Source organism: Oryx dammah, unplaced genomic scaffold (genome assembly GCF_014754425.2).
Source record: "Oryx dammah isolate SB20612 unplaced genomic scaffold, SCBI_Odam_1.1 HiC_scaffold_6, whole genome shotgun sequence".
In the NCBI taxonomy this organism is placed as follows: domain Eukaryota; kingdom Metazoa; phylum Chordata; class Mammalia; order Artiodactyla; family Bovidae; genus Oryx; species Oryx dammah.
In genome coordinates this window covers 8350219-8374917 of record NW_024070190.1, presented here as the reverse complement: position 1 = coordinate 8374917, position 24699 = coordinate 8350219, and the positions used below count along the sequence as shown (strand labels likewise).

The 24699-nt window shown below is 46.4% G+C and overlaps 1 protein-coding gene across 1 annotated transcript in view; it reads left to right on the top strand.

The window, feature by feature from the left end:
* The window catches only part of SLC35F3 (solute carrier family 35 member F3), a 135006-nt gene that overhangs the window by 8274 nt on the left and 102033 nt on the right, over positions 1 to 24699 (top strand). The window contains exon 2 of the mRNA XM_040242730.1: positions 15745 to 16069. Coding sequence (XP_040098664.1) covers positions 15745 to 16069 — 325 coding nt within the window. The remainder of the gene's footprint in view (positions 1 to 15744; positions 16070 to 24699) is intronic.

Sequence of the window (24699 nt, the reverse complement as noted above, 5' to 3'; positions counted from 1 at the left end):
TGTGTGTGTGCATGCTTGTATTTATGTATATGTGTGTACATATGTGCATGTGTGTATACTCATGTGTGTGTATGTGTGCTTGTATGTATGTGTGTGTTCTTGTGTGTGTGTGTGTGTGCATGCTTGTATTTATGTATATGTGTGTACATGTGTGCATGTGTGTGTGTGTTTTTCAGGGGTGCGATTTGGTATCTGGGCAGGAAGAAGAAGAAAAGTTAAATGAGTACTTAGATTCTATGAATCTTCAGCAGCAGGAAAGCAATGGACTCCAGACAATAGCCCCCCATGATGAGGGTACAGAAAGAGGTCTAGAAAGACCCCAAAGAGGAGTGTGCAAATTTCCAGCTTTGCCTGGAGCTGGCCTGGGTGTTTCCACAACAAAGCCTCTCTGCCTGGGATGTGCTCAGCCCATCACCCTCAGCCCAGGCAGAGGGGGGGAGCGAAGCCAAGGAGGACTTTTGATACCTTAAGCTGACCACACTTGGGTCCTTGAGCAAGCACCCTCAGTCCTGCCTTAGAGATGGACTCTGCTATATGGACTCTGTTATATGACTCTGCTGAGAACCAGATGTTCTAGAAGACAATGCTCTTTGTGCATCAAGATGAGTTGTGTAACCACCTAGGCCACCAGTTAAAATATTGCCCTGTCTCCCTGCTCCCCGTTGGAGGGGGAGACTCCATGTACCCTTCTTTCCTGGGGGGCTGTGCTGCACACAGTCTGCCTTCCTATAACCCCCGTCTCCCTGTGAGACACGACAGCCTGACTCCCACCACACAGACTTGAGAGAAGAGGATTGTGTACATAAGTTGGTATTTGTGTGCGGGTCCCAGCAGTGCAGGAATATCCCCTGATCTTTCTGGGGTGAGTGCCTGCTCTGAACAGAAGTATGATGTGCCTGGGCAGGCAATGGAACTCTGGAGGCTAACAGGCCACGACTGGCAGGTGCAGGGATTAAAACTGATCCCTTCGAGCCCAGGTGTCTTCAGACCACGGATCCAAACAGGCCCTTGCTCCCCTCCCAAGGTGGCCTCTTCCCTCCCCCGAGGCGCTAGGGCATTATCTCAAGCTTACCCGTATCCACTCACCTTCTCACAAGTCATGTTTGCTTTGAGCTGTGAACATTCCAGAATTATTTTAAATTCACTGCAAGAGGCAGTGTGGTTTGGATACTGGGAGTTATTTGGGGACCTCTAAGGATGTGAGGAGTGGGGCGGAAAAACCAGTCTGTTTTCAGAGGTGGTGATGATGGCCAGGGAGCAGGCCAGATTTGGGGCTGGTTCAGACCAGTGATGCAACCAGGTGGAACTTCCAGTGAAGTTCCTTCTGCCAACTGGCTCCACCCCCTTCTAAAAGCAGCCTTCCTTCACCTCCCAGTTCTGTATCCACACCAGGGAAATAATTTTGTTTTTTAAAAACAACTTTGCAAAAAAAAAAAACAGAAAACAAAAAACAACTTTGCAGCTGCCATGCTGTCATGCATCTCTGCATGTTAATCTCCAGGAATTACAGCAAGTTCAGTTCACTTCAGTGCAGTCGCTCAGTCATGTCGGACTCTTTGCGACCCCATGAATTGCAGCACGCCAGGCTCCCTGTCCATCACCATCTCCCGGAGTTCACTAAAACTCACGTCCATCGAGTCAGTGATGCCATCCAGCCATCTCATCCTCTGTCGTCCCCTTCTCCTCCTGCCCCCAAGCCCTCCCAGCATCAGAGTCTTTTCCAATGAGTCAACTCTTCACATGAGGTGGACAAAGTACTGGAGTTTCAGCCTCAGCATCATTCCTTCCAAAGAAATCCCAGGGCTGATCTCCTTCAGAATGGACTGGTTGGATCTCCTTGCAGTCCAAGGGACTCTCAAGAGTCTTCTCCAACACCACAGTTCAAAAGCATCACTTCTTCGGCGCTTAGCTTTCTTCATAGTCCAACTCTCACATCCATACATGACCACAGGAAAAACCATAACCTTGACTAGACGGACCTTTGTTGGCAAAGTAATGTCTCGGCTTTTGAATATGCTATCTAGGTTGGTCATAAATTTTCTTCCAAGGAGTAAGCGTCTTTTAATTTCATGGCTGCAGTCACCATCTGCAGTGATTTTGGAGCCCCCCAAAATAAAGTCTGACACTGTTTCCACTGTTTCCCCATCTATTTCCCATGAAGTGATGGGACCAGATGCCATGATCTTCGTTTTCTGAATGTTGAGCTTTAAGCCAACTTTTTCGCTCTCCTCTTTAACTTCATCAAGAGGCTTTTTAGCTCCTCTTCACTTTCTGCCATAAGGGTGGTGTCATCTGCATATCTGAGGTGAGTGATATTTCTCTTGGGAATCTTGATTCCAGCTTGTGCTTCTTCCAGCGCAGCGTTTCTCATGATGTACTCTGCATATAAGTTAAATAAGCAGGGTGACAATATACAGCCTTGACATACTCCTTTTCCTATTTGGAACCAGTCTGTTGTTCCATGTCTAGTTCTAACTGTTGCTTCCTGACCTGCATACAGATTTCTCAAGAGACAGGTCAGGTGATCTGGTATTCCCATCTCTTTCAGAATTTTACACACTTTATTGTGATCCAAACAGCCAAAGGCTTTGGCATAGTCAGTAAAGCAGAAATAGATGTTTTCCTGGAACTCTCTTGCTTTTTCCATGATCCAGCAGATGCTGGCAATTTGATCTCTGCTCCCTCTGCCTTTTCTAAAACCACATTAAACATCTGGAAGTTCACAGTTCATGTATTGCTGAAGCCTGGCTTGGAGAATTTAGAGCATTACTTTACTAGAGTGTGAGATGAGTGCAATTGTGCGGTAGTTTGAGCATTCTTTGGCATTGCCTTTCTTTGGGACTGGAATGAAAACTGACCTTTTCCAGTCCTGTGGCCACTGCTGAGTTTTCCAAATTTGCTGGCATATTGAGTGTAGCACTTTCACAGCATCATCTTTCAGGATTTGAAACAGCTCAACTGGAATTCCATCACCTCCACTAGCTTTCTTCATAGTGATGCTTTCTAAGGCCCGCTAGACGTTGAATTACAGCAAAGGTTTAAGCAATTCAGAAAAGTACCTGGCATTTCTAATGTAGTCATCTATGGCAGTTATTTCTTTCTTTTTTTTAAAAAATAAATCTTGTATTTTAGAATTGTTGTTGTTTAGTCACTAAGCCGTGTCTGACTCTTTTGCGACCCCATGGACTATAGCCTGCCAGGCTCCTCTCTCCAGGGATTTTTCAGGCAAGAACACTGGAGTGGTTTTCCATTTCCTTCTCCAGGAGACCTTCCCAACCCAGGGATCAAACACATGTCTCCTGCATTGCAGGTGGATTTTTTACCACTGAGCCACTGGGGATGCCCTATTTTAGAATAGTTTAGATTTACAGAAAAGTTGCAGAGATAGTACAGAGAGCTCTTAAATACTTCACATCCAATTTCTTCTATTATTCAGTTCAGTTCAGTTCAGTTCAGTTCAGTCGCTCAGTCGTGTCTGACTCTTTGCGACCCCATGAATCGCAGCAAGCCAGGCCTCCCTGTCCATCACCAACTCCCAGAGTTCACTCAGACTCACGTCCATCGAGTCAGTGATGCCATCCAGCCATCTCATCCTCTGTCGTCCCCTTCTCCTCCTGCCCCCAAGCCCTCCCAGCATCAGAGTCTTTTCCAATGAGTCAACTCTTCACATGAGGTGGACAAAGTACTGGAGTTTCAGCCTCAGCATCATTCCTTCCAAAGAAATCCCAGGGCTGATCTCCTTCAGAATGGACTGGTTGGATCTCCTTGCAGTCCAAGGGACTCTCAAGAGTCTTCTCCAACACCACAGTTCAAAAGCATCAACTCTTCAGTGCTCAGCCTTCTTCACAGTCCAACTCTCACATACATACATGACCACAGGAAAAACCATAACCTTGACTAGACGGACCTTTGTTGGCAAAGTAATGTCTCGGCTTTTGAATATGCTATCTAGGTTGGTCATAAATTTTCTTCCAAGGAGTAAGAGTCTTTTAATTTCATGGCTGCAGTCACCATCTGCAGTGATTTTGGAGCCCCCCAAAATAAATTCTGACACTGTTTCCACTGTTTCCCCATCTATTTCCCATGAAGTGATGGGACCAGATGCCCTGATCTTCGTTTTCTGAATGTTGAGCTTTAAGCCAACTTTTTCACTCTCCTCTTTCACTTTCATCAAGAGGCTTTTTAGTTCCTCTTCACTTTCTGCCATAAAGGTGGTGTCATCTGCATATGTAAGATTATTGATATTTCTCCCAGCAGTCTTGATTCCAGCTTGTGTTTCTTCCAGTCCAGCGTTTCTCATGATGTACTCTGCATATAAGTTAAATAAGCAGGGTGACAATATACAGCCTTGACGTACTCCTTTTCCTATTTGGAACCAGTCTGTTGTTTCATGTCCAGTTCTAACTGTTGCTTCCTGACCTGCATACAGATTTCTCAAGAGGCACGTTAGGTGGTCTGGTATTCCCATCTCTTTCAGAATTTTTCACACTTTATTGTGATCCACACAGTCAAAGGCTTTGGCATAGTCAATAAAGCAGAAATAGATGTTTTTCTGGAACTCAATGATCAACATCCTCTATTAGTATGGTACATTTATCACAATTAATGAGCCAACATTGATGCATTATTATTAACTGAAATTCATATTTATTCAGATTTCTTTGGTTCTTACCTACCATCTTTTTCTGTTCTAGGATGCTGTCCAGCATGCCGTATCACATGCCTCCTCAGTCTTCTCTTGGTTACGATATGGCGGCATTTCTTCAAGAGGTTATCACAATAAACACTCATCCACAGCTTGTCACCACTTTCTGCACAGTGACAGCTCTTGGTCTATGCCTCACACCTTCACAAACACAGTGCACTCCCTGCTGTAACACCCTCAGGCCAGTCTGCTCAGGCTGCTGTGACAAAGTACCACCGCCTGGATGACTTAATAGACTATTTTCTCACTGTTCTGCAAGCTGGAAGTCCAAGATCAGTTTCAGTTTTAGTTCAGTCGCTCAGTCGTGTCCGACTCTTTGCGACCCCATGGACCACAGCACGCCAGGCCTCCCTGTCCATCACCAACTCCCAGAGTCCACCCAAACCCATGTCCATTGAGTCGGTGATGCCATCCAACCATCTCATCCTCTGTCGTCCCCTTCTCCTCCTGCCTTCAATCTTTCCCAGCATCAGGGTCTTTTCAAATGAGTCAGCTCTTCGCATCAGGTGGCCAAAGTATTGGAGTTCCATCTTCAACATCAGTCCTTCCAATGAACACCCAGGACTGATCCCCTTTAGGATGGACTGGTTGGATCTCCTTGCAGTCCAAGGGACTCTCAAGAGTCTTCTCCAACACCACAGTTCAAAAGCATCAATTCTTCAGCACTCAGCTTTTTTCACAGTCCAACTGTCACATCCATACATGATCACTGGAAAAACCATAGCCTTGACTAGACAGACCTTTTTTGACAAAGTAATGTCTTTGCTTTTGAATATGCTGTCTAGGTTGGTCATAACTTTCCTTCCAAGGAGTAAGCCTCTTTTAATTTCATGGCTGCAATCACCAAGATCAAGTTGTAGGCAAAGTTGGCTTCTGGTGGAGGTGCTCTTCCTGGCTTATAGACAGCCTCTTCTTTGCTGTGTCCTCATGCAGCTCCTCTCTATATGACAGGAAGAGCTCCCTGCTGTTTCTCTTCCCATAATGCCACCAACCCTATCAGATCAGGGCCCTACACTTATGACCTTAGAGGCTTCAACTGCAAATGCACCCATTGGAGGTTACAGTCTTAATGTATAAATTGAAGGAGGACATAGACATTCAGCTCACAAAAGTCTTCATTTCATGTTGGTGAACCCCAACCCAGAGTTCCATACACACTCAGGATGCTCTGAATTTAAAAATAGAGTCTGTCCTTTTGAAAACTTAAAGCCCCTCTTTAGTAATAGGCAGAAGTGACCAAGGTGGTCAGCACCAATCACTTCCAAAGGAAAGAATAAGGATGCTGTCCATTCCTCTGGATGCTTTGGGGTCAGATGGATGCTTGGAACTGCATTCAGCCCCTCACTACTCTGTGAGCTTGGGAGACTAACTGTGAGACCCTCAGCTGTCCCACAAAGGAAGAATAGTCATATTTTGCCAACATTAAGGCAAGTTTTGGAAAAAGCTGTGTAAAATCTCATGGCAGAGAGCATATACACTGTATGTTTAACTGTCACTTGGGGAATTCCCTGGGGGTCCAGTGGTTAGGACTTCATGTTTTCACTGCCAAGGACCTGGGTTCAATTCCCTGGTTGGGAAACTAAGATCCTGCAAGCGGTGCAATTGCATAACCACACAGTCTGAAATAAATTTAAAAAAACACAACAACTCATCACCTGCCCTTTGCTTCCCCGTGCCCTCTTCTTCTCCCTTACTCAGGGTCAGCTTTAATTATCTGTGGAGTTAATTATCTTTCCTGGGGCCCTTTGCCAGACAGGAGTGTGACTGATGCTTCATCATGCATGAATAATGGGAATATTTTCTGACCCAAAGACCAGGAATACAAACAGAAGTTTGACAAGTGCAGATGAGCGTCATCTGTCAGGATATGTGACATCAAGATTGCTTTGGGGACACCCAGGGCCTGGGGTAGCTTTACACATGTGGCAGCCTTTTCTTCCCTTCCCGCAAAACCATGTCTTAAAAGAAACAGTCACACGTAAATTCACTGAGCAAGTATTTAATGAGCAGATGAGGTAAACAAAACCTGAACTGCATTTTTGGGAGATGAATTACACTTGCAAATGGCCATAAACAGAAGCTTTCTTCCAAGCCCCTGACTTTATAAAAGCGGTTTCCTTGGGTGACCAGGCCCTGAAAGGATATATGCGTCAGTGATCAGCAAATGGGGAAACTGCTCATCAAGCCCTATTCCCTGGGCAATCCAGAAAAAGAAAAGGGCGGGGGCTCTGTTCCCAGAGCAGCCATCAATTGTGTCTTGTGTGGGTCAATTGCAGGCATTGACCCATCTACGACGTGGATACCGTAAACCCCAACACTTGGACAGACAAGCTCCCCTAGCAAAGGGTGTGTGTCTACCTTATGCCTCACAGCTAGCTAGCAGCAGCTAAGTCGCTTCAGTCGTGTCTGACTCTGTGCGACCCTATAGACGGCAGCCCACCAGGCTCCCCTGTCCCTGGAATTCTCCAGGCAAGATCACTGGAGTGGGTTGCCGTTTCCTTCTCCAATGCATGAAAGTGAAAAGTGAAAGTGAAGTCACTCAGTCGTGTCCAACCCTTAGCAACACCATGGGCTGCAGCCTACCAGGCTCCTCTGTCCATGGGAGTTTCCAGGCAAGAGTACTGGAGTGGGGCGCCACTGCCTTCTCCTTATGCCTCACAGTACGTGTCAATAAATTGGCTAAAACTTTAGTCCATCTAAGAGAAACAAAAACATATCTGTACAAAGACTTAAGTCCCCAACATACAAACAAGTTCTGTTCTGAGAGCGTGTTCTTAAGTCTGATTTTTTCCTAAGTTCAACAAAATAAGCCCAGGTACCCAACTAACACAATCTGCTATATTGTACTGTACTGTAATAGGCTTACAATACTTTTCACACAAACAATACATAAAAACAAACAAAACATTTTAACTTTACAGTACAGTACCCTGAAAAGCACAGTAGTACAGTATAACAGCTGGCATACAGGGTCTGGCATCAAGTGAACAGGCAAGAGTTACTGCCTGGAGGAGGGAGTGGAGATGGGAGATGGTGGAGTGGAAGGATCATCGGCAGTAGGAGACGGAGGGCAAGCTGCAGGGTTCTCAGTCCTGACACTGATGGAACACACGTTCACATCTCTGAAAGTTTACAACTTGCAGGTTCACCTGTAGGGGACTTACTGTATATATCAGTGTTCATAGCAGCGTTATTCACAGTAGCGTTATTCACAGTAGCCAAAGAACTAGAAACTGTACCCTTGTCCATCAACTGATAACTGGATAAGCAAAATTTAGACTAGCCATATGCCCTACTATCCAGCTGTAAAAAGAATGAACTCCTGCCGCAGGCCAGGAGTGCCATGGAGGAACCTCAAATACATTATGCCGAGTAAAAAGATGCAAAAGTCGACAAATTTATATGAAAAAACCAGAGTAGGCAAATCTGTAGTGATAGAAGATTTGTGGTTGCCTGGGATGGGGGCAGGGGGCTGGGGAGTGACTTCAGAGCACACATGAGGACCCATTTTGAGATGGTGGAAGTGTTCTAAGACTGGATGGGCTGATAGATTCACGATTCTGTAGATTTACTAAGAATCATGAATTGCACTTCTGAAACAAGTGAATTTTGCAGTTAGGAAAATTAGTCCTCAAAAAAAAGCTTTGAAAAATTAACCGTGTAGGTCTTACTGATGGAGGTGTCATGGGGCGGTCTCTTCTGTTCTCTTCAGGATGATAACCCCTCCACTTCCAGGAGGCTGGGACCAGGCCAGCCTGTGGGTTATCCTTGAGTCCAGCTCTGAGTCCCTTATCCTTAAGACAGTGACTCTTGCACTTTCTAAGTGCAGAACTTCCTGGCTACTTCTTCAGAGAAAGAGTCAGTAAGCATCTGCTTTTTCTAGGGGACCTCGAAAAAGAAATATTTGTGTTCTGTCTCTCTCTTTTTTGGCTGTGCTGGGTCTTTGTTACAGCACGTGGACATTTCTCTAGTTGTAGAACACAAACTCTAGAGCCTGCAGGCTCAGTAGTTGTCAAGCAGAAGGCCAGTGGGATCTTAATTCCCTGACCAGGGATTGAACCCACATCCCCTACATTGGAAGGTGGATTCTTAACCACTGGACCACTAGAGAAGTCACCATTTGTGTTCTCTCAGAGGCTTGGAGGAGCCATTTTATGGGAATTTGAAGTTTACAGTGAGTGATTTTCCAGTTGTTCTTGCTTTCTTGTTGGAGAAATGACTTTCACTAACTAAACCCAAAAAGGCCCTCAATTCATAATTTTCTCAGCAAAAAACAATAGACACCTCATGGGACAGAGGGCTTGCCTGGGTCCCAGAATGAGTTAGCCACTGAACCAGACCTCCAAGAGTTTCCTTCTGCTAGGTAGGAACACAGCCTCTAGGTACTGCTTGACTGAAGAGTGCAAATCTTTCTAGATCCCTTTTAAGAGAGAACTATCAGATATGATTTTGCAAGTAGGACTAATGTCTGGTTCCAGCAAATTGCGTGACACTGAACACTGGCTCAAACAGTGAAGAGTTCACCTGCAATGCAGGAGACCTGGGTTCAGTCCCTGGTTTGAGAAGATCCCCTGGAGAAGGGACTGGCAACCCACTCTGTTAATTGATTATAATATATAATATTATAATAATTATTGGCTTCCCAGGTGATGTTAGTGGTAAAGAACTACCTATCAATGCAGGGGACTGAAGAGACGTGGGTTTGAACCCTGGGTCAGGGAGACCCCTGGAGGAAGGCATGACAACCCACTCCAGGATTCTTACCTAGAGAATCCCATGGACAGAGGAGTCTGAAAGGTTACGGTCCGTAGCATCACAAAGAGTCAGACACGACTGAAGCAACTTAGCATGGATGAACACAGCTCAGGATGGCAGTTTACACACAGGTATGGTTATATCTTAGCATGCCGTGGAATATGCATTGTGTGTAGGAGAACACTCTTCCTACACACACACACACCTTTCTCCAAAATGCTCAGTGGAAGCAGCTCCAGTGACGGTAACCGGGAAACGCCCACCTGTCCCCCAGCTATTTCAAGTGAATCAAGTGGTGTACACAGCACGTGTAGAAACAACACAGCCAAAGGGATGTGCATGATACCACAATGACCACGTCTGTCAGTACAACCATGGGGTCAAAATGTATCATCTCCTTTGCACTGAGCCCAGAACCCTTGGCTCAAGTGCAAGGTTAGGATGGCCAATTCAAGATCATAAATAGAGGGCTTGTTAGTGGGAAGGGGGTCTTGGCGAGTGAGGATGACATAAAGAGTATTTTAATTGTGTCATCACGGTCAGAGGAGCTGAGACAGGACGCAGCATGAGGCTCATTCAGCCCTGATTTCTTTGTGACACTCTGCAGTGCCTCTTTCAGGGGTGATAAAGAGTGACAACAAACACTTGGTCACTTGTGTTCCTGTGACCACGAAGTCACTGGTACGGAGGAGTCACTTGTAATTTAGGAGGGGAGAGAAAATAAACCAGAATTTCTTGCACAGGAATATACAAGAGGATTTTGAAAGGGGAAACTGGCCCCCTCGGTGTCATTCTCCCTTTCTGAAATCCAGCATCAGTTGGACAGCTGCTGAAAATGGCCTTGAGAACGGTAGCCTGGGATGGGATGTGTTTGCTGCCTTTCAAATACAGGAGAGTAAACACATCTGCTAACCAAATTCATTGTGTCATTCTATCTTTATTCTCTAATTTTATCTGTTTGTTATGGACACTGGGGCGTGTATAATGTATGTTTACTTCCTAGAAAAAGTAAATTCCAAAATCTGAATTTGCTAGTCTCTTCTGCTAGCCTGGCAACTTCTCCTGCTGTGTATCTGGCCAGAGCAAGATTGGGCATTGCAGTGATGCAAGGCAGTGGCGGATTTCAGAGCTCACCATCTTCCTCACCACTCTTGGGGCAGACCAGGTCCTGATCCTGATCTTTGCTTCTCTTGTTCTTCATCCTTTCTATCCTGCAATACCCAAGCCAAGCTTCTGCCTCCTCTGATCTTTCTGGGACCACGGCCACACTGGTGTCACTCTCTTCAGAGTTTGCCTTGCAGTCAAAATTTCTCCATTTGTAATTGTTCTGTAATTCTTTCATAGATCTGTTTTGTCACTCCCAGATAGACTGTAAGTTCCTGAAGAGCAGGATGCAACCATGTTTTATATTTATTTATTGACCACCAAAGTTCTTGGCACAGGGCAGACGCTTCGTGGTAACTTCCTAGCAGATTGAAGTGCTCCTAGGATGTTGCAGTATATGCAGCCCTGTGAGATTTAGAAATACGTGCTCTTATGCATCTGGCTAGATGACTGGTGGCCAAAAATACAGTATAATCCCAGTTTTGTTGTGTGTGAATGTGTATGTGTTGTGCGAAGATACAAATTTTGCTGGGGAAAATGCAGCAAAATGTCCAGTGATATCTCTAGGTACTAAGATTCGAATATGCAGTGCACTGTTTTTATTTATACTAGGAAATACTTTTGTAATGATTTTGTAAAGAATATTTTAGTTTACATGAGGTAGGTCTAGTTTAAAAGAAGGATTAGGAATGAGTGAGGTAATGAAATTGGTAAGTGATTTATCACTCTATGAGACTCCGGGCCATGAAATGGAAAGTTTGCAATGCATTGGGTTTGAATACCTCTAATTCTTTATGGTCTATTCCAGTGTTTCCAAAAGTGTGTTCTAGGGGACCCCAGTCCTACCACAGGTATTATGTTGAAATAATATGGGAAGCACACATTCTCCAGCTGCCTTTTGGAAATCCACTACATCTGTTAGTCGTGTAGCAAAAGAATCTGTTTCCCAAACTTCTGATCCTGGGATCCTTCTTTCTGATAATACTGTACCTGTTAATTGCATTATACTTAGGGAAACATAGTTCTATCTTATTTTTTAATAATAGAATGCAGAATGTCTTTATTTTGCTTGTGTATTATCAATATGCCCTGGTCAAATGAGCCAAGAGGTTAAAAAGTTGGATATAATTTCTTTAATCCAAATATATAAAGACATTTAAATAGTCCAGTCTTTTAAAAGAGAGATTTAATTTTACACTTTTTATGAGCTCAATTTGTTTTGTTTGTTTGGCTGGTTTTTTTCCCCCCCTTGCGGCATTTGGGATCTTTCCTATCCAGGGATTGAACCTGCATCTTCTCCATCGGAAGGCAGAATCTTACCCACTGGACCACCAGGAAGTCCTAACAGTACAATATGACATGATTTGGTGACTTTACCTTCATTGTAACACTGCATAGCATCAGTCATTGCTTCATTCTTTAAGTTTTCAAACTTAATTGGCAAAACTGGATGAAAAAACATGTTAGGAGCCTGAATTTTTTTTCAGCCTCCTCTAGGTTCTATTCTTAAATGGCCAGTTAATACTGTGAAACTGCATTTCCTTTCTATGTGGACATTTTTCCTTTCATCTCTGTAATTATCTTTTTGGTATGAGTTTCTGATAGTTGATGCTGGTGGTCAAGGTATCTCCCAGCCCTAACACTGCTTGAACACTCAGCAGTGACGGGTTGCAGAGGCTCACCCCAAATGTCAGGGAGTTAGTGTATACACTGAAACCTGTGTGCTTCTGTCTGAAAATGGAAGTTGTAGGGATTCACTGTGAACAAAGACACGATGTCCTAGCGGAAGGGTATTAGGCAGAAGGAGAGGGATCCTCCTTGCTTTTGCCCTCTCTGCTTCTCCCCTCTCTGCAGCCCATGCCAGAAACACACAACTTGTTGGCAGCTCAGAGGTGGTCAGGTGCTTTCTGACTCAGATATATGCATACATGAAAAGAGGAGGAGGGAGAATAAATATTAATAAAGCAAGCACAGAAGCACAATATATTTACTAGACGGTGTCAAGGATTTGGGTCAGTAAAGGACATTGTCCCTCCTTGGCCAGCTACATAAGGCTTTGGATTACCCTTGGCTAAAAGTGATACAACCCAGGACTTCCGTGGCAATCCAGTGATTGGGACTCTGCTTTCACTGCTGAGGACCTGGATTTGATACCTCATCAGGAAATTAAGATCCCACAGGCTGCGTGGTGTGGCAAAAAAACACAACAGAGAGATACAGCCAGACTTAGCAATTAATGCTAGGATTAGCTAACACCTATGTAATAGGCTGGAGTTTCCCAGGTGACTCAGTGGTAAGGAATCTGCCTGCCAATGAAGGAGACGAGGGTTCGATCCCTGGGTCAGGAAGATCCCCAGGAGAAGGAAATGGCAGCCCACTCCAGTATTCTTGCCTGGGAAATCCCAGGGACAGAGGAGCCTGGCAGGCTATAGTCCATGGGGGTCACAAAGAGTCAGACGTGACTTAGCAACTAAACAATAAAAACATGTAACAAGCTACCTTGAATCAGGATTTTGCTTCACAGAATTATTATATTTCTGGGACTTTCCCTTGGTCCAGTGGCTAAGACATCACACTCCCAGTTCAGTGACCTGGGTTCAATCCTTGCTGCTGCAACTAGAGATCTCACATGCTATGCTTTTACCAAGATCTGAGTGCCACAACTAGGATCGGGCATGGCCAAATAAGTAAATAAATATTTTAAAAAGAATTATTATATTTCAGATAGTGTAATATATAAAACTTGGTTTCATAGTATTCAGTTCAGTTCAGTCACTCAGTCGTGTCCGACTCTTTGCGACCCCATGAATCGCAACACACCAGGCCTCCCTGTCCATCACCAACTCCCGGAGTTCACTCAGACTCACGTCCATCGAGTCCGTTATGCCATCCAGCCATCTCATCCTCTGTCGTCCCCTTCTCCTCCTGCCCCCAATCCCTCCCAGCATCAGAGTCTTTTCCAATGGGTCAACTCTTCCCATGAGGTGGACGAAGTACTGGAGTTTCAGCTTTAGCATCATTCCTTCCAAAGAAATCCCAGGGCTGATCTCCTTCAGAATGGACTGGTTGGATCTCCTTGCAGTCCAAGGGACTCTCAAGAGTCTTCTCCAACACCACAGTTCAAAAGCATCAACTCTTCGGTGCTCAGCCTTCTTCACAGTCCAACTCTCCCATCCATACATGACCACAGGAAAAACCATAGCCTTGACTAGACGGACCTTAGTCAGCAAAGTAATGTCTCTGCTTTTGAATATGCTATCTAGTTTGGTCATAACTTTTCTTCCAAGGAGTAAGAGTCTTTTAATTTCATGGCTGCAGTCACCATCTGCAGTGATTTTGGAGCCCCCAAAAATAAAGTCTGACACTGTTTCCACTGTTTCTCCATCTATTTCCCATGAAGTGATGGGACCGGATGCCATGATCTTCATTTTCTGAATGTTGAGCTTTAAGCCAACTTTTTCACTCTCCTCTTTCACTTTCATCAAGAGGCTTTTTAGTTCCTCTTCACTTTCTGCCATAAGGGTGGTGTCATCTGTGTATCTGAGGTGATTGATATTTCTCCTGGCAGTCTTGATTCCAGCTTGTGTTTCTTCCAGTCCAGCGTTTCTCATGATGTACTCTGCATAGAAGTTAAATAAGCAGGGTGACATAGTATTAGAGCTATTGAAATTGCAATGAAGTTTAAACAGCTTCCATAGAGTACCATTTGACCCCAATATACTTTGTACCCATCTCCTGTACCACTGCAGGGTCTGCCGTCTTTCAGCTGAGTGCCTGGCTGATCATATAAAAGGCAAGTAGGCCATCTCTTGGAAATTCGCCCCCACCCATGGTCACATCTTATACAAGTTACAGTTCTGTTTAAATTTCCAGCTGACTGACCTGCACACAATCATGAATGGAAACCAAACAGTGGAAGAGAGTGCCTTTTCCATTTTCTCATGGTCTGTGGGAACAGTGCTGCTGCATAGCCACGCTCTGGGCTGCAGCCTGGCTTCCAGAAGTCACATGGTCCTCCAGCCCATCATTGGAGGGCTTTCAGAGCACCAGCTGCCAGAGGCTGTGGTTTTTAAGTAACACTTCACAGTGGGACTGACGGCCATCAGCCAGGAGTCAGTAAGAGCAAATAGAGGAGTAAGAGGGTTGTTGTTCAGTCTCTCCTGCTGTATCTCTTTGAGACCGCCATGGACTGTAGCAGGCCAGGCTTCCCTGTCCTTCACCATCTCCCAGAGTTTGCTCAAACTCATGTCCATTGAGTCAGTGATGCCATCCAACCATCTCATCCTCTGCCGTCCCCTTCTCCTCTTGCCCTCAGTCTTCCCAAGCATCAGGGTCTTTTCCAATGAGTGACAGATACCTATTTCTTTTTTTTTGGCCACACCCCACAGTCATGTGGGATCTTAGCTCCTTGACCAGGGATCAAAGCCACACCCCCTACTTTGGAAGGGCAGAGTCTTAGCCACTGGATCACCAGGGAAGTTCCAGGACGATCTGTTTTTGCTCTGCATGTGAAAGAAGATGAGACTCTTGGCATCCATGCCCTTAAGTGCCAGGCAAGGAGGAGCTTCTGTCACTGTAACAGGAGCTTCTAGAGGTCAAGGCCTATGACCTTCTCAGGAGGGAATCCCTAGCCCCTAGCACCGCCCACCACCGGAGTGGCACATCAGTCCCTGTGAGCTGAAATATTAGTGAAATATTTGGTAAAATATTTCAGCCACTCTGCGTTCTGGAGAAATGTTTCCGCTTCTCCAGGTGTGCACAGAGATCACCTGCTGAAATACACATTCTGATGCCAGGGTTCCTGAGATTCTGCATTGCCAACAAGCTGGGGATGGTGCTGATGCTGCCAGCCCACGACTGAACCATTTTTGGGGGTTCAAGCTTCTAGAGGATTCTAGGGGAAGAGTAGGACACGACTTGGCGATCAAACAATAACAATTCTAGAGGACAAGAAAACCAGAGACGATGTCTTCAAGTTTTGTTTCAGGAAGCTGTCTCCAGGCCCCCATTCCCCCCACACACCCCCGACCTCTCCTCCCCAGGGTAGCAATGACTATAGCAGTGAGGGAGTCAGTTACCCTCCTGGCATCCCTCGCACCCCAACCGCACCCCAACCCCGTTCGGCCTGGCCGCGTGAAGGTGTGGAGGCCCCAGTTAACTTCTCCCTTCTCTGCCGCCAGGGGAGGAGCGCCCCCGGGACTCCCCGGGCCCGGCGGAGGCCCAGGCGCCGGCGGGGACCGAGCCCGGTGGGAGATCGAGCCGCCGCTGCTGGAGATGCTCCCGCGCGCAGCTCAAGAAGATCTTCTGGGGTGTGGCGGTGGCGCTGTGTGTGTGCGCCTCCTGGGCGGGCGCCACGCAGCTCGCCAAGCTGACCTTCAGGAAGTTCGATGCTCCCTTCACCCTGACGTGGTTTGCCACCAACTGGAACTTTTTATTCTTCCCCTTGTACTACGCGGGGCACATCTACAAGTCAGCGGAGAAGCAGTCAGTGAAGCAGAGATACAGGTAGGCACCTCCCCTGGGATGCTGGCTCAGCGTGGGGCTGCTCTCCGGAACGCTGATGCTGCTGGGTGGGTGATGAGATGGGCCAGCAGACACGGTAGGGAGAAGTCACCGTGTCACTCGTTGTCTTAGTGAGGTTCCAGCATCGGAATTCATTCCTTTCAGAAGTGGTGAACACCCTTCCTCCGCCTCTAGCTCTTCACCCCAGGAATTCCTTTCTAGTAGGTGAGAGAAGGCAGCAGCTTCCAGAGATGGGCTGTGGTAAGTCCCCAGAAAGGGTAGAAACGGGAAAACTGTATGGTTCTGTTATCCTCCTCAGACTGGGCTGAGGATAGGTCCATGGAGCCACGTGAGATGGCTACTCCCTGTAACTTAGTTTCTCGACCCCGCGGGTGCTCATGGCAAACACTTGATTATTGATTTCCTCTTGGCACAAGACATTTCCTCTTTTGATTATATGGTTGGAGGCAGGTGTCTGAATATCTGGCAGTGTTGCCTATCAAAGTCAAAGCATTGTCTGAACTTTGTTGACTGTATTTACGCATGCATATTTTCTCATTGAAATGACCTCCCTTTAAAAGAGGTCAGAAGTCCAGATGCCAGCCCTCTGCCACAATGTACAGCAGAGTGCCCCAACCTCCTCCAGAGTCAGATGCTTAGTGTTGGCCCTGGGTTATCAACTATGCCCATCCCTAGATCTCATGGTCACCCAAAGCTGAGGTCCTCTGTGACTATGTCAGGGACCTTACTATTGGCCCAAATCAGATCTACTCAGGAAAAAAAAAAAAAACAGGAAAGAATATTGGTCAAGGTGACTAGGTGGGCCTGGGGAATTTCTCTTTCATCAGCCTCAGAAGTGGAAAAAAATTTGGAAGTTGAGGGTTGTTCACTCCTTCACCACTGCCTTCTTTCCACCCCACCCCCTTACTTCCATGCCACCAAACCCCCTGTACAATCACCTTGTCCCATTTACCATCTGGTTCAAACTTCAGCCCTGGTCTGAAAAGTTGCCTTTAGAAGTTGCAAGGTAGACAAAAAACATCATTGAGTTCCAGGCGTAAAGAGGTTTTAGGAATGAAGGTTACATGCTGATCAGAATTTTTTTCTGAGATTCTACCATTTTGTCAATGTCAAATTCAGCTTGGAGGTGTGAGGCGCCAACGTTTTTGAATGTTCAGAGATAATTTGGACTGGCTCCTTTAAAAGGCCAAGTGGTAAGTCAGAGCACTTGTTCTAGAGGAAGGAGCACTGGTGAGCTTTCAGTGACCAGCATCCCTTAGTGGAAAGGACTGGGAGCGAGTTCTGAAGATAGCCATGTGGCAGCCTGGAACCCAGAACCGGAGCCCAGGCCTGGGGCATTGTCAGTGTTGACTTAAAGCAGTGGCTTCATGGCCCAGCCAGAAATCACTCGAGAGGCACTTAATGTACCTCTTCTGAACAGCAGCTAAAAGCAGACTGAAACAGATTGATTTAGAAACTTCAACAGAGCCCCAGATTGTCCCAAAGTCAAGAGAGAAATAATGGCCTGCTTTTAGTCACAGAGAAAAGCAAATATTCAGTAAATAATGCATTAATAGTAAAGTAGCCCTGAGTGTATTCAGTTTGTAATTAGGAGTTTGCCTTTCTTTAAACAGAGTAGGATAGTATGCTACTGCCTCTTGCAGAATGGGTGTATGTGCCCTTTCTTCATGGAGAATTACTGGAGGGAAGATGAAATGGTCTTTCTCTGCTTCGTTCAAACATGTGGACTCAAAGAGGGCATCCCTGAGAGGCAACACCAGCTACTGCCCTAAACACGTGTCTTTAACATGACGCTCACTTTGGGACAAGACTGGCATCACTGGCCATTTAGTGCAGGCCCAGCACCATTAATTAATTGTGCTGAAAACAACACAGAAGGAACCAGGGTCAGTTGGTTAAAAGGTCTACGGGGAAAAAACATGAAAGATCATTGAAGCAGATTAAACATAGAAAGATGTCACACCTTGATTTCAGCTTATGGTCTGCCTGTTAAAAATATTTGGGAAAAATCAGAAGAGAATCATAATGATTATTATGTCAGCTGAAGAACAGTGGAGGGCAGGGGGCAAAACCATAACTTGATTAGAGAAGCCAGGTAAAACCTTGCCCAATTTCTGTACTAAAGCTGAGCTCACCACTTAAAAAAAAAATCTTTCTGGTTATAAATTGTGTTCTGCTTGTGTCTAAACAGAACTGCTGATTTTACCAGTCGATGATCGGGCATGTCAGTTAATCTAGGCACACCACTGGAGGAGTGAAAGAATATTCTTTCTCAGAAAAGGGAGAGGAAAATGTTAACATCACAGACTTTACCTAGAAACTCATGACTATGTCACATCTCAAACTGGGAGTTCTTTTTTTATTGGCTGTTTTTTTTTTTTTAAATTATTAACATTTAGTTGATGTACAATGTTATATAAGTTTTAGGTGTGCAGGCTAGTAATTCACAGTTTTTAGAGGCTATACTCCATTTATAGTTATTATAAAATATTGGCTGTTTCCCCACATTATACTGTATATCCATGTAGTTTGTTTTATACCTAATAGTGAAGCCAAATCAGGCCTCCATACCCCAATACCAAATTAAATCTCAGAGGCAGAGTTTTGGGTGAAGTAGAAAAAAATAGCTTTATTGCTTTGCCAGGCAAAGAGGACCACAGCAGACTAATGCCCTCAGAACTGTGTGTCCTGACCTGGAGCGCAGGGTGAGGAGTTTCATCTTAATGGTTCAGAGAGGATGTGATCAGCTCACGGACATTCTTCTGATGGGTTGGTAGTGAGGAAAGTGGGAGTCAGCTTCATCAACCTTCTGTTGTTCTAATGGGTCTGGGGTCTACATGCTTGTGGGCAGCACACAGTTAACTTCTCCCACCTGGTGGGGGTTTCAGTATCTGCAGAATGGCTCAATCTTATTTTTCTGTGCATCCCTGGAGGGGAACCAGGACCCTGCCCCAAGGCTGCACTCTTGTTTCTTGCCGGTTCCTTCCTCATCTCCGAATCCCCTCCATTCCCTGATTAGCATCTATTTGAACCTGCTCTTTGGAACTCAGGAAAGGTCATGGAGGCTGAATGAAGCCTGATTCCTGGAATCAAAAACTGGGGGTGTTGACTTAAAAAATAGTGACAACCTAAAAGTTGAGAGTTATGTTTTATTCAGTGGGGATTTTTAGGATTTCGGGGCTGGGAGACAGCATCTCAAGTAACCTGAGAGAACTGCTCCTAGGAGCCGGGGTAGGGGGTGGGAGTGGGATGGAAGCGGGTATAGGTGTGTCAGGTTATATAGAAGTTTGCAACTAAGGGCAAGTAATCGGAACATCAAAAGTATTTTTGTGAATTAAAGAAAACCAGATATCCCACGTTAAGGAGTTTAGCACTTTTCTACAAGATGCGAGAGTCTGGGCTCCCTGAAATCATTCCTTTCATATGGATCTCAGCTACCCTAGGGGCCGTATCCTGTGTTTCTTCACGTCGTGAGATCCTCAGTGCTCAGCACAGGGAGGGGCTGCAGCCTAGTGGCTGCCAGATTGTGCAGGCATTTCTTTCCTTCCCGAGTGCCCCAGAGGGCTGGAATCCCTGATAACTGTGGCATCCTTGTTTACTGCTATACAGGAAATACTCCATTTCTCAGGGGATATAGAAAAGCTTTTGTGCCAGCAGCCCCACTGGGTCCTTTTTGGTGTCAGTAATTTGTACATTTTAATCCCCTATCACATTGGGAGTTCTTTAAACAGATATTAGCGTTCCCAGAAATCAAGGCAAACTGAAACCGCATCTTCCATGTTTGTACTTTTATTGAAATGAATGGAAAATCTAGAGTCGACTGAGCAGATGTATCTCTGGGTGAAAGTTTCAGCAGGAAGCTGGGGAGAGAAGGAAAAAGGTGAAGCTGGCCAGATAAGCCAACTTTTCTAGTGGTTTTCAGGAAACAATCAGGTAGAAGTTTCTTTCCTTCGCGACCTCCCCACTGAGGCTAGTTCCCCAACACGAGGCTAGCAAAGTCAGGCAAAGCACGGGGAAGAAATCATATATTGCTTCAAACTCTGAGCTGCTCAAACTCTGAGTCTCTGGGATCTTGCTGATGGGCCGACGATGATTCTGTAGGTCTGGTTGGACGTGAGGTTCTGCTTTCTTAATGAGCTCCCAGGAGTTGCTGGTGCTGCTGGCCCACGGGCTGCCCTTGGACCGTCAAGGCCCTGGAGTTCTTGAATCTCAGTTACAGGGGTTTTAAAATGCTGCTGATCTGCTGAAATGTAGGAAGCAGGACTCACCATACCATATCAATTGGCAGGTGACTCTCTTTGGGCCCCAAGGATGTTTGAGTCCTGATCTGCTGCCACTTACGAGGAAGGGGAGGCTCCTTGGGCAAGTCTTTTAAGCTCCAGGAGCCTCAGATGCTCGTTTGTAAACAGAGGGTGATGACACTTGCACCATTTAGCACAAAAGATTGTTATATGATCAAATGAGACATCGTGCCATAAAGGCTGTGAGATGCCATAAAAATGCCAGGAACGATCACCGTCTTGTGATATCCTCCATGGGGTAAGCATGGGCTGCCTTGTACGCCATAGGGGACATCACAAGACGGTGATAGTTCCTGGCATTTTTATGGCATTTCACAGCCTTTAGGGCACAGCGTTAGGCCAACTCATGTTGGCCTGTTTAAACTGCAGGAGTGGGTCTGCCAGGACTGCCCACCCCTGCAGACTCATGCAGGTATTACACCTTGCAGAAATGAACTTGCAGGGACTTCCCTGGTGGTGTATTGGTTAAGACTCTGCGCTTCCAATGCACTGGGCGTGGGTTTGATCCCTGGTTGGGGAACTAAGATCCCACATGACTCACATTGCAACCAAAATAAATAAATAAAAAGAAATCAGTTTGCAGGTCTGCTGACTGCACAAGGCATTCTAGAATGATCAGGCCTTCCTGATATCAGGCATTGTTGTCAAGAATTGGAGTGGGTGTGAAAACCTCCCAAACCCAGCTGTCCTGAATTTTCAGCCTCAAGCCTGTGGTCTCCGCAGTAACCTGCTAAAAACTTCCTTCTTTCCCCAGATCATCAACATCCCCACCCTCACCGTCCCTGTTTCTCACTGACAGCCAGCCACAGAGATGCCCTGAGGTGCTCAGTACTCGGGGAGGCTTCTGACCAGAGGGATGCATATGGGTGCTATGGAAACTGCAGGCGTGACCTGAGAGGGGGTTCAGCTTCCAGGAGTCCGTGTGAAGCTGGGCGCCAGAGGGAGGCATGCAGGGGAAACTATGTCAGGTTAGTGACCCTGGAAAGACTGTCATGGGCAGGCATGGTGATGACATACAGCCTTCTAGCTTCTCTGACCCTGAGACAGGTGGACGGTGTCTCTGATCCCAGAGGCCGCCACGGCAAGCAGGAATCAGCCAGAGCAGATCTGGGGCACTCGCGACCTTATCAGGTCTTTCAGAAATTTCTCCCAGTGGTGACCTCTTTTCATGAGCCAGCGCTAGAACCTTCTGCTAACATGGGGCTGCCAGAAAAGTGAACAATGCCGTGGTGACCAGTGTTTCCTTCTGCCTTTTGTAGTTTCAGCCTTCTGGAAGATAGCCAGGTGACTCTGCTTCAGAAACACCCACAGACGTTCTGAGCCAGGAAAGGGGAGAACACAGTTTTCGCGCCTCCTGTCTGTCTCTGTCCTGAGGGGCCAGGTGTGTGCTCCTGGCTGGACAGACTTACGCGGGATCCACAAGGGCTCTTACAGCTGTAACGTTCAAAGTCTAATGAGCAGGGTGTCCCAATCTGGAGGCCTGTGCCTTCTGGAAATGGTAATTGTACATCTCCCCAGGGACACAATTATCCATGGTCCCTGTCCTCAAGGAGCTCACATCCCTGGAAGAGTCCGGTAGACAAACGGGATGAGGGTATGCACAGGGCCCCCAGGGGAGAGGCCCAGGTACTTGGGTCCGGGGGCAGATGGGAGGTTTCTTGGAGGAAATGACCAAGGAGCAGTCTCTTAGAAGACGAGCAGTTGGACCTGTAGGTGCTGAATCCTGGGGGGGTATGAAATGCACTAAGGCTGGCGGAGAGCCTGGTGCCTGAGAAGCTCTGATCCCAGGAGGAGGGGAGGGCAGTGGGAGCAGACTCTGTGACTCCAGTGCATGCAGAGAGGTTTAGATTATGGTGTGAATGTTGGGAGGAGCTGGGGATGGCAGAAAAGTCATCAGATTGGATCTTTAGCAATACAGTAAGTCTCCCACATAGGAACCTTCAAGTTGCAAACTTTCAAAGATGAGAACATGCCCAGCTATTGTGCTGTACTACTGTATTTTTTCAAGGTACTGTACTGTAAGATTTAAAATGTTTTCTTTATTTTCTGTGTTTTTTTTTTTGTGTGTGTGTGTGTGAAAGTAAAGTTTGCTCAGTCATGTCCGACTCTTTGCAAGGCTGTGGACTATACCGTCCATGGGATTCTCCAGGCCAGAATACTGGAGTGGGTAACTGTTCCCTTCTCCAGGGGATCTTCCCAACCCAGGGATTGAACCCAGGTCTCCTGCATTGCAGGCTGGTTCTTTACCAACTGAGCCACAAGGGAAGCCCAGGAATCCTGGAGTGTGTAGCCTATCCCTTCTCCAGGGGATCTTCCCAACCCAGGGATCGAACCCAGGTCTCCTGCATTGCAGGCTGGTTCTTTACCAGCTGAGCCACAAGGGAAGCCCAAGAATCCTGGATTGCGTAGCCTATCCTTTCTCCAGGGGATCTTCCCAACCCAGGGATTGAACCCAGGTCTCCTGCATTGCAGGTGGATTATTTACCAGCTGAACCTCCAGGGAAGCCCTGGTGTAAAGAGGTTTATTTGTTACTTCTGTGAGGAGACTTTTGTATTAGTTGGGTACCTAGGCTAACTTTGTTGGACTTATGAACAAACTGGACTTGGAAACGCGCTGTCATAACAGAACTTGTCCACATGTAGGGGGCTTACTGTACCACGATCCCTCTGTCAAGGATAGGACTGAGGGCAAGTGGAGGCCAGGCCCGCTGAACAAGCACAAGCCCAATGTCTGTGTGTCAAGGATTCGACTGAAAAAAATACACAGCATAAGAGTTGAGAATTATATTTTATTCAGCAGACATTCTAAGGACTTAAGCCTGGGATACAGCCTCTCAGCACTAAAGAATTACTCTGAGGAGGTATGAGAGGAGCCAGAATATATAGGAGTTTTTGCAACAAAGACCAGATAGGCAGAACATCCAAAGATTGCCTTCATGCTTAGTCGCTCAGTCGTGTCCTCTCTTTGCAACCCTATGGGCCGTAGCCGCCAGGCTCTTCTGACCATGGGATTTCCCAGGCAAGAATAGTGGAACGGGTTGCCATTTCCTACTCCAAGGGTTCTTCCTAACCCAGGGATCAAACCCGTGTCTCTTGCATTAGCAGACAGATTCTTTGCCACTGTGCCACCTGGAAAGGCCCATTAAAAGATTACTGTTAATTAAAGAAAACCATGTATCTCAGAGTTAAGGAATTTAGCCCTTTCCTATATATGGCAAGATGTAAGAGTCTGGGCTCTTTGAAATCATTCCTTTGATACAGCTCAGCTACCTGGGGCCAGTATCCTCTGCTTTCCCATCCTGAGTCCCTTCGGGGTGCAGGGTTGGCGGTGGCTTGATGATGGGTATCCTGTTTGTTTCCATCCTGAGTCCCCTCCGTGCTCACTGTCGGGGTGGCTCTAATGTGACAGCCTGACGGGTGAAACATCCTTTGTTTACTGACATGGCAGGTGACACTTTTCATCCACGAGGCATGCGGGCATCTGTCAGTGACACAGATGTTGTTCCTGAACTTAGGGGCTCACATCCACGTGGGAGAGACGCCCGTATGAAAAGCAGAATGGTGTGTAAGGAGGAGAAGGCAGGGCAGACTGTCTGCGCTGCGGCTTGAGTGCAAGGACAGGCTTCAGTTGACAGCAAGACTAAGCAATCAGTTAATGGACTTACCGTACCACTAGCCATGGGGAGACTGTTAGGCGCTGGGTCAAGGGACTGGGGCTTTATTCCCCAGGCAGTGGGAGCCTCTGAAAGTTTTTGAGTCCAACCCTGATCTAATCAAAGCTGCTTTCAAAAGTAAGAGTCGGAATGCTAATTATATAACGGCACAGAACATGTGCCCATCTCATATCGTTTCTTTGTTTGGAGTGCAGACCTAGAAGGCCGGGTCTCTTGCTGTGAATTGTCAGCTTCTCCTTCAGCTGAAAGCAAACTCTTAACGTTGGTGAAAACCATCAGTGGTTATTTTCTCGTCTAACTCGGGCATTCTGGAAATTGGAGGGGTATCTTCTTTCCGGGAAACACTGGTATGTGTTTTTCAGGCCCGTGGTGAACATGAAGGCATGGCCAAGGTCGCCCTAATTAGCGATGCCCCAGCATGCCCAGCCCTCCTGATGGGCCTCCTTGCTCACTTTTTCTTCCCTGAGCCCTGAACGTGCCATGACCCATTGCTGCCACCAACAGTTCTTCTCCAGAGGGTGAGGGCACTCTGGACATAGGGCCACAGGGACCCCTCCATTCTAGGAAGACAGAGACAGCCCTTCACTCATGACACAAAATCCGCCAAGGGACTGCTGTGTGTCAGGCACTGTTCTGG